Below are 17,694 nucleotides of genomic sequence, written 5' to 3' on the forward strand. Positions count from 1 at the left end.
GCACCCCTAACCCTGCAAACCCATTGATCACAAATAATGTGGTAATAGAATATGGAATTTATTATTAAGACGTTTATGAATATGGTGAGTTAACAAACAGTAGACACAATACACACATTCAAATACTGTACTTTAGTTTTAAATTTTAATAAAGTATTACTATTTTCTGCCCAGCCATTACTTTTGAGATTATTATATATATTAGAAAATATAGCATAATGATAATACTAGGTATTGTAAACTTTACATACTGCTGGGTGGTTTGTAAAGTCAAATTATAAAATACAAGTAAACAACAATTGCACAACAGAATGTCAATGTAATGAACACACTGTTCATTACCAACACACTTAGTTTTGACAAAGCACACTGCTTAGGTAAATGATCTGAGTACTTGTTCATCACTGAGCAATTTGTTAATATGTGTTTCGAGCCAAATGACAGGGAGAGAGAGAGACAGTGACGTTAGAACACGTCATACTATGGCAACCTCCCGGGAGCGGACAGAGGGGGTCAGTCGTTGGGATGCGAATGCGCAGACAGATTGCGCGAGCGGCGGGCCTTGAACTTTCTAAGGGAAAAAACACTTTCTCACGGCTGGTGACAGCGAAACGGATAACAGGCTTCAGTACCTGCTGATCTTTGAAGCTCTGGATTCTGGGACTGTAGGAAAAGGTAAAATATTTTCATTAAAACGTTTTTACTGTTTTGTTTTTGTTACTCGTCATTGTATGGAAGAAATATAGTGTCATCAGAATCCAACTATTTTTAGACATTGAATTTATAACACTGAATTTTTATCCTCCAAATTTCCCTGCAAAAAATATTCACCTGCAAAAATTCGCCTGCAAAAAATTCACCTGCAAAAAATTCAACTGCAAAAATTCACCTGCAAAAATTCACCTGCAAAAAAGTCACCTGCAAAAATTCACCTGCAAAAATTCAACTGCAAAAATTCACCTGCAAAAGTGATGACCTTAAATGACCCAAGCCAGAGCAATCAGCACTAGATCGAGTCGAGCGGCTCTCAGCCAATTAAATTACGCTGTTTGATCACATGACATCGTTAGCCAGCAGTGTGTCTCCTAGAAGATAACTGTTTAGAGGTGAGGGATTAAGGCTGTATCCCAATTCAGGGGCTGTATCCCAATTCAGGGTCTGCAGCCTTAAAGTACGCAGCCTCAACGATCCTCAAGGGCCGCGTACTCAAAGACCGCTAAGGCCGGAAGTGCGAGGCTCGTGAAATGGGACGGTCTAGCCTCCGTCGCGCTGCCCAGGTTGCCTAGCAACCATAACACCAACCGCTGGAAACGTTTCATACAGCTTTGTTTGACAGAAATGAAGGAGAACATATTTTGTTCGTGTGTTTGTTTCTACATGAGCTTTGTGTGATTTAATAAGTATCTGAGGCTCAGACCACAGGACTGTAAAACATGATTGTTGGCCTTCATTTCTGTACTGAACAGTCATTTAGGATTAGCTAGTATATAATTAGCTAATGTTGTTCATGAGACTAAAGTCAGTGTAAATATGATATGGCCAATATTATAGTTATATTAATCATTATAAGTTATTACAGCAGTGAGTTTGAACTCTCAAATCAAATCACTTCTATTGTCACATCACACGTGCAGGTACACTGGTACAGCACATGTGAGTGAAATTCATGTGAGTGAACTCTGTGTCTAACACTGAGCTTCAGTAAAGATTCAAGTTCCAGTTATTTATAAGTCCTATCACCTTAAATCTTCACTCAAAGACAAATATGTTTGACAGTGTATATGTATTATATATGAGACAAATGTTGTTCGTTTGATATGTTGGCATTACTAAATTTGGCTCAATGCTCACATATATGTGTAAAAAGAAAATGTACGAGCTGTGATAACTGTTGCTGATAGAATGAAGAGTAGACTGATATATGAAATATTCCTTTATTGGGTGAGAAAATCAGACCATGTCATAACTGCTTTAAGTCATACAGAATAGATATCAGAGCCTTAAACAGACTGACTTCTGCTAAATGGGTCAAACTGGGCAGAAAGTATACAAACACATAACATCCTTATAGAATATGATGTAACACTATAGATCAACTTACCTCTGAGTATATAAAGCATATAAACAATTACAGCAATATGATGCAACAAACACAGCAGTGCTACTAATCCAAAATACTCAAAGCTTCATAGAACTGAAACAAACATTTTTTTTTTTAGCTCCATTCTGCTGCTGATACATATTTTAGGTTTCTGAATATTAAACTTGTTGCTGCCTTTAATAGTGTTTAACTTGAAGGCCCTGAGTACTTTCTCCCACACTGAAAACACTGGAATGATAAAATTATTTGAACATTACCTAATAAGACTGATTCAGGACAGACAATTAGTTATTTTAAACTTTTCTAGCAGTCCTTCACAAACAGGGAACAGTCTGTCTATTCTCTCCATCTGTCAGCTGCTGCTGGCTCTTCCTCCTCCTCTTCCTCACACACTGCTGAGTGTGTCCTGGTGGATCATCAGGGGTGCAAAGCCTCACAGATGATGTGCAGCAGTGGGTCCCTCAGTCTGTCCTCACTCTGGACACTTGCAGTCGTCACACATGGAAATCAAATGTGTGATAAGCTGCAGGATTCAAACACAAGTGTAACTTATAAATACATGTTCATACTTCTATTCCACAATCAGAGAGAAAGAAACAGAGAGAGAGTGCAGGACAGACAGACAGGTGACAGTCTCAGGTGTATACACTGCTACAAAACAGCACAAGAGAAGGAGGATTTAGTGTTTGTGTTATTACGAGTGCTAAACAAGAGGAGTTCCAGATGGTCCAGTGGACACATGTGTGACTCCTGTGATTAAAGCATCTTTCTTTCAGCTTAACGAGTGAACCGTCAGCTCGTTCAAACACACATTAAAGTCCGTTTGGCTCGACACCACCGAACAGAGGCAGCAATATAACATAGCTAACATTAACAGTGCAGTGAATCCTGCTTGTGCCGTGATATTCAGGACTGCAAACCGAGCAGCATCACTGACTTTCAGCTTGTTGTGTTTGTGGATATATGACTGACTTTAATTATCCATAAAATCATCACATTCTCTGTAAGAGAATCAATGAGTACTAAAAATGTGCACCTTTACCTGTGTGTTTTCTGGAACAGGAACAGGGTAATATCTGTGACCCAACTCCCACAGCTGGTTGGGGGACTCATGTTGTTTTCTGTTCGCAGTGGATGGTTGTCCCATCCACTGCAAAATGTATTAAAATTATCCTCTAGTCGAGGAAGAAAGATGTAATGGCAGCAAAAGAGGTGTGCAGCATTTGAAATGTCAAGAAGGCCTTCTTCCTCAGGGTTGTGAAGAACATCGTAGTAAATGCATGTAACGGCCACCCAGAGGTCTCTCCACAGTCGCTCTATTCTGAAATAATATATAAAAAATATTTAAATTAGGTATGGCCTTTCTTTTGGTGTGTATGAGAAATTCCCTGCTTGTTTCTAACCCTACATGACATGTGTGCATGACAACAGTAATAATACATTATCAGGGCATGTAGGAAGGACCCAGGCATATCACTTAAAAGGTGTCAAAAGGGTTGTGATGATCAGTGGCAATACATGAGATGACAACCAGACCATTAACACAGAATGAACATTCTTGGAAGGAAGTAACAGACTGGAAAAGGTGTGTGAATAACTAAAAATAGGGCAGAGTCCTGAAGGCTCTTTGGGGTTTGTAGGACCTGTCCAATATTTTCTTCCTTGAGGGGTAAATAATGGAAATTGAAAGAAACAACAACAACAACAACAAAAAACAAAACAAAACAAAAAACACCTGACACATATCAGACAATATATCCTGCTGGATAGGGCACTGTTCTCTAAAGACATATTACTATAAAACTTTTTTCATAAAACTATACCCTTTAAATGTTTATGTATTTTTAAATAATGGAAATAAAGCTGCAACACCTTCCATCTTATGTCAGAAACATTTGAGGTTGACAGTATTTTATGAGAACAAACCTTTGATTGTGCACACTCATTCCTGAAATGAAACTGCCTCTTCCTGTGCCACGAACAGTAAACATCAGCCGTGCAACCTCCACATTTTCCCATCCGTGGTTGCCACGAACCCTGAAAACAAAGAAGAGTACCCCAAAACATTCGAAGCTTTAAACAAACTTAGATCTGATGATAAAGAACAACTTATGCCTTAATCAGAGTGTTTTTAAAAAATTTAAAAGAATCCTTAAAGTCTTTGATTGCTACTGCTCTAGAAGGCATAAAACATGAATTGTCTCATGAATGCACTTTCCAGCATGTGTCAGTATGAAGTTTAATTTAACACAGCTGTTAAAACATTTTTCAGGATTTACCGGGTTGATAACAATTATTTAGATTTATTGAATTTATAGGAAATTACACAAGTGCCATCTTGTATCATTATGATCTGTGTAAAGAGACAATTTTAAGAATACTTTTGCAAAAACACGTTAAAGTTGGAAGTAATTGGCCGATGTTCCAATCTTGAAGATCAGCTGTGCCCATTTGTTGCACATTGTGGGAATGGAGAAGTTGAGGCCCTTGCAGGCTCCCCACAATTTTCCCCAAACTGAGCGACCCAGCTAATTCAACACCTTTACTAAGCAGTGCTGTTATGTAATTGGATACAAGGGGTGAGATAGTAATATTTTCCCTCCTTGGTTGTAGCTCCCTGACATTACAAGGGTAATCATTTTATGATGTCGGGTTCAGTGTTACACCAGGATTTCAAATACAATATCATCATCAATAAGAATTAGTATTATCATTTCAGAATTGTAGGTAACCACTTTTAAATGCCATAGACTACTTATTTGTTTAATTTGATGTATTCACTCTAGGAGAGCGCAGAGGGAATATCCCGTTTAACTTATGCTATCTGTTTAAGTTTAGATAGTATTTGTAAAGATATTGACCATATCCTTTTCTGAAAGTGTGGATATAATGGATGGGGTAAGGTACTGGCATGCCACAACTTTATAGTTGTTAAATTCTGGGTACAAGTATACATGCCCATCTTGTACATGTTTTTTTAATATTATTATTATTATTATTACCATCATCATCATCATCATCATCACCATCCTACCCAATTACATGTTTCTTTTAATCAGGTTATGCTGTTTTAATGACTTTACAGTATAATTTACATTGTGTTCCTTTAATTTTCCCTAATTGTATGTTATATTAATCCCATATTTCCGTTTTAATATTTCTAATGTTTGCATTGTTTTCTTCACTGCCTGGTCTGCCTCTGTCTCGCCTGTATGGATGCATTTACACCTAAATTTCCCCAACAAAGGATGTTTTAATTCACCACTATTCCAGTGAAACACGAGTCTCCCATCTTCCTGCTACGGGTCTCGAGTTTTTGTTCACCAAAGCACACACCAACTTCATACTGACGGACATATCACTGCCCTATTCCCGCCTTGCCTGACCGTGTTTTGTGGCTTTGGTTGGTTCACTTCTCCTCACTCTTCCCCATTCTTGTCATTAAATCAGGCCGTTCTGCAACCATGGCAGCCATTCACTCTATGGCTTTATTCATAGTGTATTTTACCCCTTAACCCAATGCCGTTCTCGTTTCCCACATTATATTTGCAGTGTTCGTCTATCTATCAATATCTGCGGATTATGGTTTTGTACCGAGTATCCTATTTTGTAGAGCACAGCATGTAAAGGTTAGCTCGGTTAGCAGGATGCTAGCATGTAGCGCTTAGTGAGACACGCATCAGACGAGTTGAGCAAAGACCCCGTCTGTGTACTTTATACGTGACCAACGGATTTAAATAAAATTAACGTTTCAAAAGACAAACTTGAAGATAAAACATAATATACTTACCGGAGAACCGCCAGGGTTTGCCGCTGCCATCATGCCGCTCCTGAATTCAAAACTGCCTCTGCAGACAGGCAGGGGAGGCGCGGAACTTTTCTTTGAGTTAGTCAAACGTTTTCCTCAGTTCGAGTAGATGATAAAATAAAAGAAAAATGAATGGTATTTTAAGTAGGACTAGGCGTTCTGTAATGATCTCTATTTAGGAGAAAAACTTAATCACTCACCTCTAAACAGCTCTCTTTTCAGAAGACACTGCCGGCTAACATGTCATGTGATCAAACAGCGTAATTTAATTGGCTGAAAGCCGCTCGACTCGATCTAGTGCTGATTGCTCTGGCTTGGGTCATTTAAGGTCATCACTTTTGCAGGTGAATTTTTGCAGTTGAATTTTTGCAGGTGAATTTTTTGCAGGTGAATTTTTGCAGTTGAATTTTTTGCAGGTGAATTTTTGCAGGTGAATTTTTTGCAGGCGAATTTTTGGAGGTGAATATTTTTTGCAGGGAAATTTGGAGGATAAAAATTCAGTGTTATAAATTCAATGTCTAAAAATAGTTGGATTCTGATGACACTATATTTCTTCCATATCATTGTAGCTTGCTGTTAATGTTGTGCTAACAATAACGGTTAGCTATGTTAGCCGTTGACTTTAACGCAATTTACTGTCGGTATACAGAACTGTTTTCCTAAAAAAAAACCACTGTTATGATTAAGTGAAGGTGCTCCCAACTAATTTGAACCTTTGGCCTCTAAAATATGTGGTTCAGTTGTGTGCTGCGTACATAACGTAATGTCAGCTAGACCGAAATCAATGTTGGGAAGGTTACTTTTAAAATGTATTCCACTACAGATTACAGAATACATGCCCCAAAATGTATTTTGTAACGTATTCCGTTACGTTACTCAATGACAGTAACGTATTCTGAATACTTTGGATTACTTAATATATTATCACGCTTTTTACAACTACATGAATGTACTATTGCTGTGTGATTTATTACGATTACTGAAGGTCGGCGGCTCTGAATCGTAGTAAAGGGACTGGCTAATACGTCGGGTTCCGTGTTGGGCTCGTAGCCGAAAAATAGCTTTACTTTGTTGTCTGGGTCAAGTTTTAGGCTACGTCCACACGTACACGGGTATTTTTGAAAACGGAGATTTTCCGTTTTCGTTTTTTAAAAAAATCCCGTCCACACGTAAAAGCCAAAAACGAAGGAAAATGCTGCTAGGAACATGCCAAAGCAGCAGGTGGCACTATATTCCTATCCGTGTAGAAATGTTGGCCAATCAGAAGTCTATAAGCCTGGGTGGGAAAGAGTAAACAAAGATGGCGCATAGAAGCAGAACTGAGTCCTATGTGTGGAGGGACAGTAACTGTGTGTGTATATGTAAGCATTTAAACACTGCAGAGAGTAAAATTAACAGTAATGGTATTTTGTGTAAGTCTGCCGTTGTAGAAATTCATTTCACCGAAACAATAACCTGGCGCACAGTGTGACGTCAAAAAATGCGCACACCTTTGACGCTGCATTTTCTCCGTTTTTCTCGTCCACACGTAAACGCAAAAACGGAGTTTTCAAAAATATCCACCCTGGCAGGAGTTTTTAAAAATCTCCGTTTTCAGTGACCGAAAACGCCGTTTACGTGTGGACAAAAGGTGCAAACGCATAGAAAAATCAGTGTTTTCAAAAATACCCGGGTACGTGTGGACGTAGCCTAAGACAGAGAGAGGATTTGAAAGGCTGCTCCAACGGAACTTATTGCTTCGGAGGAAAACACGAACATGGTGTACAGTCGAGTCTTAATAGCTTACTTACAACTGGGCTCGTCAGGCACTCTTCTTGGCTGCAGTGGTTATTATTATATTTACATGCTTCCAGCTCCCGTTTCTGCTCGATGATAACTCGTACTTTTCCACTCTCCTTTTTCTCCCTCCTCGCGCTCACAGACACATAACGGGTATGACAGTCCATTCTCTCTGCAGCACGGACTACACTGCCCATGAGGCTACATTCTTTAGGGCTATGCCTGTAGCATTCTGCCTATTAGCTCAGCACAACAACAAAAAGGCGATCTCTCACCCAGGGAACACACAGTCGGAGAGAGAGCGCGGTCACCCTGTAACCATGGCAACCCTAACGCTGCCGCCTGGAACAACAGAACATAGCTGTCAAACAAAACCCAAACAGTCCTGACCCGCGACAATATGAAACAGGATAATACTGCCGTGTAATCCATTTATTTCAACAAAGTAACTGTATTCTAAATACCACCTTTTTAAGCGGTAACTGTAACGGAAACAGTTACTCATATTTTGTATTTTAAATACGTAATAAAAAAAAAAAAAAAAAAAAAAAAAAAAAAAAAAAAAAAAAATACGTAATGGCGGTACATGTATTCCGTTACTCCCCAACACTGACCGAAATTAAAATTTATAATATTGTTAAAGTCACTAAAATGGCACCTGAAGCCTGTTTTGACATGGGCTCTGTGTCTGCTCTAGAAACTCAGAAATTCAGTAGAGCTGAGCCATACATTAAATACTCACATGAACTTGTACTTTGAATTCTGGAAGAGCTGTATAAAATACAGCAACGCATAAGTGTTTTGAATGAATAGAAATGTGATACATGAGAAGGTGTGTCTTTGACTGTTCCTGTATAACTTATTTTCGGACTAGTTGAAAATTATGCTCCGGTCATTTGATGTTTCCAAGATAGATGTCCTTTTGTAATATAGTTAAATTTTCGTTGTACATTTCATTTATCCACCATCATACAGTAAACCAAGAAGAGGTCGTTATACTAACAAGAGGTATCAACACTGGGCCAAAGTTCAGCACGTGGTTAAAGTTTGTAATCCAGCCAGGGTGTAAATATCACTCAGCAGCCAGTCGTAGAGATGAAGCAGGTAGCATCAAGACATAAATCTACTCTACCCGGCTTAAATCACAAGACTACCTCTGACCAAAAAGCTGTAGATTTTTCTTCTTCGCACAAACTAATTCAGATTCACACTAATTCTGTTCACAGCTACAACAAAATGAGGAAGAGGAGAAACACACTTAGGCTACGTTCACACTGCAAGTCTTAATGCTCAATTCCGATTTTTTGATCAAATCCAATTTTTTTGTCTGCTTGTTCACACTACAAATAAAATGTGACAGCAAATGCGCTCTAGTGTGAATCCTCAAAGCGGCCCGCATGCACAAAAGAAGACGTCACACACAACGCGCTCTGTTTAGACCCAGACCAAAAAGTATTATTTGACTGATGGCTCTTAATATAAAGACTTGTTTCAGACTTTATGTTTCCCAATTTTGCTTTAAGTTATTTTGTTATTTACATATGGCCTAATAATGATCCTTATTGCTGTTTTAGAGAGGAGCGGTGCTTCAAAGGATAGTTGCAGATTCCTGTCAGAATCTGCAGATTATACAGTACAGATAAAATATTCACGTTTCTTCAACGTTGTCCTCCCAACAGTTTCACTAACATCTACACTGGATGGCCAGGAAGCATTCACGATTTCTTCTCTGGCACTTCTCCAGCGCTGATAAATGGCGTCTGTCTTGTGTCAGTGACGTAAAAGGTGGATTTAATGTGACATGACCATTCAAACAGCACTCGCTTTCTAAAATATCAGATATGTATTGGATTCAGTAGCACATATGAAAGTGACCCAGGTCGGATTTGAAAATATCGGATTTGTGCTGTTCACACTGTCATACCATGATCGGATATGGGTTGCATAGGGTCAAAAAAGTCGGATTTGATGCACTTTCGCCTGCAGTGTGAGCGAAGCCTTTGATGGAATTACAATTGGATGGAAGTCGAGGACAAGGATAAGGAAGCTTAGGATGAGGAGGAAGAAAAAGCAGCAGGAGCATCTTTAATGATCTCTATGATGTCATTGAGGTTTGCTTTCATTAATATAGTCCTGTCATGTCTTGATGCATTCTCAATCATCCAGGAAAGTAAATCTCCAAAAAGTTGATTCTGTTCATCTGGACGTAGCGTTTTGTGGGAGAAACGTTTCGTCACTCATCCATGGATGCGTTTTGTAGCGTTTTGTTTCTCCCACAAAACGCTACGTCCAGATGTTTCTGGAGATAGTCATCTCACAAAGAAAGATGACTTGTTTTAGTTCACCTACTTCTTGTATTAAATAGTGATGTGCAAAACGTTGTGGAAAACCACAGAGCAGGCACGTATAGTGGTAAATGAACATCAAATCTCTCAGACTAAAATCTGTATTATACTTTTTGTCTTGAGACCATATGTTGTGTATTTATCACCCTTATGATAAAACCCATGTCAGTCATTGGTTTATGGACTTTGTATTTTAAAGCCTCAACATTTGCTTTACTGCTATTGCTATGTGCGTTTTTGTCAGCCTTTTGGGACCATATTAGGATGAGGGATCAGAATCTGGAGTCGTGCACACTATTGTTTCATTTAGTGTGTATCCATAATATTTGTACAGCAGATCCAAGTTGTGCCTTGAAAACAGGAAAGTTGTCTGCATAGAGGAGAACTTTAATAGCAGGCTTGTACAAAGTGAGGCTTTGTGCTCAGATCTTCTGAGGAGGATTTCACTTTTCTCTCTTCTTTATATTTGACTCTTTTCTCTCTCTCTCAGCTCCTTGTCTCAGAGTGGGAGGGAATTGAAGCACAAAGGGAGGAGCTTGTCGTTTGGTTGGCTGATATGGATGTCAGCCTGAGTGAGGTTGACCAGCTGACAGGAAACACCTGTGAAAAGCTGAAACAACTGCAGGTGTGGGGTTGTTTTGATATTACATATATTTGATATGATACATATATCAGAGACATTGTCCTATACTGGACTAACAAAGGACCATGAGTCCAACATGAAACTTAACTTACATAACGCTGACGTTCATTGATAATTTTAATCAAAAACTTGCTGTTGAAATATTTTTACTGAACATGCAAACATCTGCTGATGACAATTTGTTGATTTATTGGTCTGTTATGAAGCTATTGCTATTTCTAATGTGTTTTTAGCACTTTCTGATGTTTTATCAACTAAACAATACATGTAATAATTGTTGTGTTATCTATAGATATAGTATTTATATATATTTATTTATAGTATAGTAAAAATATGTAATTATTACTATTTAAATTTCTAATATGTGACATGTATTAGTAGTGATATTGTGCTGAGGGTTAAAATGCCTTTTTGTCTTTTGATATGCTACGAAATGGAAATAAACCATTAATATATGTCTATGCTGTGCTCGTATTTATTTTACCCTACTCATATTTAATTTCGATACACTTTATTTTGAAAGATTTAAAATGGTTCTTTAAAGAACCACTCAAAAAAGGTTCTTTAAAATGTTTTTTTAAAGAACCATTTGAAGGACCTTTTTTAAAAATGGTTCTTTGAAAAACCATTAAAGGTGCCCCAATGATTTCTTGATGGTTCTTTGGGGCACTTTTAAAGGTCCTTCAATGAACCACTGAAAGAAATGGTTCTTCAAAGAACCTTTGTTTGAAAGGTTCTTTGTGGCATCAAAAAAGGTTCTTCTATGGCATCAGTCTAAAGAACCACTTTTGGTTCCAGTTGGCACCTTTAGTTTTCTGAGTGTAAGGCCAGGACTCTCCTCTTCGGGTTCTTGGGGGATGTTACTAAATCCGGGTCCGATAACAGGCACCACACCTGCAGTAGATGTGTGAGGTCTTGCAGCAAGCTATCAAATACGGCTCTTAAAAAAACGCTATGCATCGCCAGGTGTTTCATCAGATTCGAGGTGTTACCTCTTTTACACAGTATCACCTTAAAGCACTTGTTGCAGGCTGCTGAGTGAAGTACAGTCAGACTTTTGACCGCTTCGCCTTGGGCATTTTTAATCTGTAGCTCTGCTCTAAAAGAACGTACGTACCTGGGCCTGCCTACTATCCTTGGAAAGATAAAATGATTGGCTAGAATCCAAAGTGTATGACATCTCGGGAAAAAAAAAGCACCGATTAAAGCACCAAAATGTGCGCTGCTTTTCGGTCTGGTTACTACCGTTTATGTCAGATATCGGTACCTATCCCTAGCCAGCAGTCAAATTGCACTTTTGGGACATGGATCCTGTCACTCTGACACAGGATGTTTCTGATTTTAGAGCTATTATGCCAATGCAAGAAAGCACTCATGCATATTTGTTTAAGATGCACTTTGAAGGACATATCTTGGTTAAAAGCAACTCGAGGAACTCCAGGAAGTATCTGGTTAAACACCATGTTCCAGAAATGTTAAGGCCAAGTACAAAAACCTCAGTTTTATCTGAATTTAGAAAAAGGAACTTAGAATTTTGGTCATCCAAGTCTTTATGTCTTTAAGACATTCTTGCAGTTTAACTAACTGATACATGTCATCTGGCTTCATGGCTTTAAGATTAAAGCATTAACTAATGGTAAAACATCTTTGAGAAGTCCTTTAGAAATGGGGTGTAGCAGACAAGTTGATGATTTGTAGGAAGTGATTACGAAAGTTAACTGTTGCAACTGTTTTACAAGAACCAAATGTCTCATAACAATGGGCCAGACACCATATAATCCAGAAGCACACCCCAAAATATACTCCAAGCAATGCGATTAGTGCATTTTCCAAGTCCACAAAACACATGTAGAATGGTGTGGCAAACTCGCACAAACCCTCAAATATCCTTGAAAGCATAAAGAGCTCATCCAGCAACTAGAACAAAAACTGTATTGTTCCTCCTGCATCTGAGGTTTGACTAATGGACTAATTTTCCTGTAACGTTCAGTGGTTTTACTCTTATCTAAAGTCCAGTTTTTTCATGTAAATGGGGTGTCTTCTTTATACATTAACATGAACTATGGAGTTCCCCAGGGTTGAGCCAGAATGCTGCAACAAATGTATTGACATAGAGTATCACACATTAGCTTCTCTACATTGGCTCCCTGTTAAATCCAACTCAAATTTAAATCCATCCATCCATTCGCATCCGCTTATCCTTTTCAGGGTCACGGGGGTGCTGGAACCTATCCTAGCTGTCATAGGGCGATAGGCGGGGTACACCCTGGACAGGTCACCAGGGTTAAATCCATTTCATTTAATACAAGATGTTGAATAATCAGGTTTTACTTATCTTAGAGACCTCATAGTACCACAACACCCATATAAACCACTTTGCACTTGCACTACAGGCTTATTTGCAGTTTCTAGGTTATTTAAAAGTAGAATCGGAGGCAGAACCTTCAGCTTTCAGGGCCCTTTTCTGTGGAAACAGCTTTCAGATTGGATTCAGAAGACAGACAACCCCTCTACCTTTCAGATAATTTTTTAAAGTTTCCTTTTTGATAAAGCTTATAGTTAGGGCTAAATGGGATGACCCTACCTCATAATACCATATCACCAGAGTAGAGCATTCCGATCTTGACCTGCTGGCTTACTTGTTAGGTTATTGGTCTGCTTGGGGAGGTGCAATCATTTGTGCTTGATTAACTGCATTTATATGTCGGCTACACCTCAAAGTAGCATCAACATGAATTTCAGTGACACATATTTCCGAGGAGAACACTGCATGAATATGTGTTTAAAATTGTGAAAAATAGGTGGATCATAATACCAAGCTCACGCAGTTGACGTTGATCTGACATCTGCAATTTTAAACTTGCTTTGTAGTAAAATAGAATGATTAACAGCAGCTGTGTCAAACTACTACCTCAGAATAATCTGGTTTTATTAAGAAATGTAAACTTATATTTATTTATTCACTTAAATGAAGTATTTGTACATTAAACAACAATTGGCAGACATTGGATAATGGAAATCCTTTATTTAAATAACATCAGAAAATGAAAATCTTTGTTATGTGCACTGAATACGTACAATTTCAGCCTGCTGTAGGAAGAGTAATAATTACTAAAGCATTGATATATTATGATTGGTTTTTGTTCATTAAACATTTTTTCGTGTTCTTCTCAGGCTTAAACAATATGATAAAGCACTTGGGAGCAAATATACACAGCATTAGTCCAAAGCTGGAGGCCAGAATGGCAAAAATTTCCACAACCACAGTGAATTTTCCAGGAGAGCTGACATATGCTGGGATAAAGGTGATCCACACTGCACAGAATATCAGCATGCTGAAGGTGATAAGCTTGGCTTCATTGAAATTATCAGGTAATTTGCGGGCTAAAACAGCTAAAACAAAGCAAAAGGAAGCAAGCAGGCCTATATAACCGAGCACAACCCAGAAGCCAACAGCAGAGCCTAATGCACATTCCAGGATGATTTTCTCCTTGTATGTGGTTAGATTTTTTATTGGGAATGGACGGCTAAGTACCAACCAAATAGTACATATTAAAACTTGAATAAAGGTGAAAGACACGACAGTCATTCTTTGCTGTAGAGGACCAAACCATTTCATCACATTACTACCAGGAAGTGTTGCTTTAAAAGCCATTAAAACCACTATAGTTTTCCCAAGTACACAGGAGACACAGAGTACAAAGGTAATCCCAAATGCAGTGTGACGCAGCATGCAGGACCACTCAGATGGTGCTCCAATGAAAGTTAATGAACATAAGAAACACAGAGTGAGAGAGATGAGCAGCAGGAAGCTCAGCTCAGAGTTGTTGGCTCGGACAATTGGAGATGTCCTGTGATGAAAGAATACAGCCGCAGTCATAATGGCAAAAAAGGCACCTAGAATTGAGAATGTAGCTAAGATGATTCCAAGTATGTCTTGAAAGGAAAGAAACTCTACAGGCTTAGGGATACAAGTGTCTCTCTTTGCATTAGGCCAGAACTCTTTGTGGCAGGGTAAACAGTCAGCTGAATCTAAATAAAGAAAATAAAGGAGAGGCTGCTAGGAATTTATTCATTGTAAATTGTATTTTTCAGTATAAAATGATTTTTAAATACATGGACAAACATTAGATTTTACCTGTAATATTACTGATCTCTCCTTCAGGACATGCTATACAGTCATAACAGCAGATGGGTTTTCCTTTCTGCAGTACTTTCCGAGTTCCTAGAGGACAACTGCCACTGCACACTGACACTGGCACCTGTGAACGACATAAAGGAACCATAATAGATTTAAATGTTTGCTACATAAGTGTAAGCATTCCATGCTCCAAAATTTAATTATATAGATTCTTGTCCATAGACTTACGTTTGTGCTATTTTCCATCCAGGTTATGTTTCTGTTAATTCTAAATTCCTTGCCCACTGGTAGTGACGCATCATACAGTGCTACAGTTACTATCTCAGTGTTGCCACTCTCGTGTTTTTGCCAGTTTACCAGCTCATAGTTAGCCACAGGATCCCCATTAGCATTAAAAGACACATCATAACCATTCTGGGAAAAATTTACTTTCTTCAATTCAGTTAAAACCTGAAAGGATGAGTTAAGACAGAAAGGGTGGGGAAAGAAAGAAAAATGTTTAAAATTTAAAAAATTAATAACAATACTGCACTTCATCCATGTAAGATCAGAGATAATGAAGGAAAATGGCCTTTGTTTAATCTTACCTGTTTGGGCTCTAACTTGGTTAGTTTGTCACACTGAGCTGTGACATTTTTTCCATGACACACTGCATTATGAATGGCATGTGCTATTGCATACACAGCCTTGTACACCATGTTAGTAATTCTGAGCTGAGACGTGTCAGTGTATTGGCTTTTGAGGTTTTGTATGTCTTCAGTTCCATCGCACACTTTCTCGTTTACAGTAGCAGTACCTACAGAAAAATGAACAGACATAAACATATTTTTTTACCATTGAAGTTTGATTTAAATTTCCTACATTTTATTTGATAAATCTGACAAATTCTAAACGTAACAGATTTAAATACATAAAATCTATACCATCCAAACAAAGCCACCAAATTAAACCTTAGAAGTAATTAAATCAAAGACATTCAACCTTTGTTAATCTCATATTCATCATCAGAATTGTTAGAGTACGAGGATGTCTTGGTTGATGAAGCAGCAGTAGCCTTTGTAACACCAAAGGGTTTTCTGTAAGCAAGAAAACTTTCTTACTTTTTTTCAGTCTACAGTTGAATGCATCCTCCCAAAACTCAGTGAGCACCGATGAAGCAGCCACTTCAGAGAAAGAGAGATTCAGCAGGAAGTCTCTGAGACCTGGGATTACAGACTTCGGAATACCAAATCCAATGGCCCCAGCACAGAAACTGTATCTCGTTAATTCTGTGTTGGTTACCCATGACTCACTGCCTATCCACTGTCGAGGTGGGAAAGGCTCACGTGAAAGCTCCTCCAACAGAATCTTCATGTCTCCAAAAGATGCAAATGCCACAACAACTACAGCTTTAGACCTTGAGATACAAAATAATGCATTAAAAACTTTTTTTTTACTGCATTATAACATGACATAAAAATTTACTTAAAAAAAGAACACTAATTTCCACACATACAGTAATTCACATATTATGATATAGAAACCTGCGGATAACATCTGCTACTTTTTGGATCCTGCTCTGTGGGTTTGTCCGATAGAAAGATACAGAGTATTCCACACAGATCCCCTCTTTCTGAGCTGCTTCTAGAAAAGATGCCATGCCATTATTTCCATAATCCGAATCCGACCGAACAGCACCTATCCAAGTCCAGCCAAAGTGTTTTATCAACTTGGCTAGAGCAGCTGCTTGAAACTGGTCACTGGGAATTGTTCTGAAGAAATTTGGGTACTGCTGCTTGTTAGACAAGCATGCACATGTGGAAAAATAGCTCACCTAATAAATACAAAAAAATATATACACATATATAAATAAAATAAAATATTGTACCTCTGAAACAGCTATACAATCAAAAATCATGAACATGCATATCTTAAATGTAAAAAACCTGCTAGAAATTCAAATTATTTACAAGAGGAATGTTAAAGGGACTGATGAGGCGTGAGATACTGATGGAAGGTGAAGATCCAGAGTCCCCAACAGCAGCCATCACCATACCAGTTTGAGAGCAGCTGTTACCAGTTGAAAATGCAGTGTCCAGGCTATTCAAAAACTGAAATGCCACGTGCACTGCAACAGGTACTAACGCACATGAATCATAGATCTGGTATCCAAGCTTAATTCCAGGTAGTAGTTCTGTACTGTTATTGATCTCTTCTATGGCAAAGACCATCGCACGTGAAAAGCGCAGTTCACGGGTATCAATGCTGCAGACAATTATGTCACTGTTAGAATTATTCTACAAAGAATAAGATCAATTTCAAGATTGATCAAGTGACAATGACAAAAGGCTAATAAAATAAAGATATGCATATATCTTCATTTTATTCATATGCACACATACATATATATCTATATCTATCTATCTATCTATCTATATATATATATATATATATATATACACATATATGAGAGAGAGAGAGAAACTTTGTTTTTGTTCTCATCTTTTCTCACCCACATACTGCTTTTACTGACCTCCCTTTGCATTTCACAGCCTCAGGCATGCTGGTGTAGTTATTGTAAACTGTGTGCATGTAGGCATGAAGGGAGAACGATCCGCCAATGATAAAATCTCCATCCATTGAGAATGCAGGTAGACGAGTGCTACCCTGCAGCTTACATGTCACAGATGAAGCCTCAGTACGAGGACGAGCTCCAGTAAGCCTAGTCCTTTGATTCAGACAATCTAGACACACAGCCAAGTCAGCAGCTGATTTTAACTGAAAAAAATACAGTGCCAATATCAGACCAATTATAAGACCTGCTACCTTCATCCCTGCCTGATGTCAGGTGTTTACATATGAGTGGTTTTTACACTCATTTATATAGGTATTTTGACA

The 17,694-nt window shown here is 38.3% G+C and overlaps 1 protein-coding gene and 1 long non-coding RNA gene across 2 annotated transcripts; both read right to left on the reverse strand.

Moving 5' to 3' along the window:
• Positions 1-2,297: 2,297 nt before the first annotated feature.
• On the reverse strand, positions 2,298-6,161 carry LOC134641437 (uncharacterized). The gene is made up of 4 exons (XR_010095533.1): positions 5,892-6,161; positions 4,028-4,138; positions 3,144-3,422; positions 2,298-2,624 (listed from the first exon to the last, which is right to left on the reverse strand). It is a non-coding gene; the product is annotated as an uncharacterized LOC134641437 (long non-coding RNA).
• Positions 6,162-13,803: 7,642 nt separating this feature from the next.
• On the reverse strand, positions 13,804-17,478 carry LOC134641288 (extracellular calcium-sensing receptor-like). The gene is made up of 8 exons (XM_063493640.1): positions 17,330-17,478; positions 16,767-17,061; positions 16,341-16,630; positions 15,918-16,213; positions 15,405-15,613; positions 15,046-15,267; positions 14,815-14,938; positions 13,804-14,708 (listed from the first exon to the last, which is right to left on the reverse strand). The coding sequence occupies exons 1-8, from the start codon at positions 17,434-17,436 to the stop codon at positions 13,804-13,806; spliced, it is 2,448 nt and encodes an 815-aa protein (XP_063349710.1). The 5' UTR covers positions 17,437-17,478.
• Positions 17,479-17,694: the final 216 nt, after the last annotated feature.

Source organism: Pelmatolapia mariae, linkage group LG14 (assembly GCF_036321145.2).
Source record: "Pelmatolapia mariae isolate MD_Pm_ZW linkage group LG14, Pm_UMD_F_2, whole genome shotgun sequence".
Taxonomy (NCBI): domain Eukaryota; kingdom Metazoa; phylum Chordata; class Actinopteri; order Cichliformes; family Cichlidae; genus Pelmatolapia; species Pelmatolapia mariae.

Bases quoted from the DNA above. Each gene is read 5' to 3' on its own strand.
- LOC134641288 (XM_063493640.1), bottom strand. From the start codon at position 17,436: ATGGATGGAGATTTTATCATTGGCGGATCGTTCTCCCTTCATGCCTAC. The intron at 15,614-15,917 runs GTAAGAAAGTTT...ATTTTTCTGTAG, and splicing joins CAACTGTAGACTGAAAAAAA to GTACTGCTACTGTAAACGAG. The intron at 15,268-15,404 runs GTAAGATTAAAC...TCATCCTTTCAG, and splicing joins CCAAGTTAGAGCCCAAACAG to GTTTTAACTGAATTGAAGAA.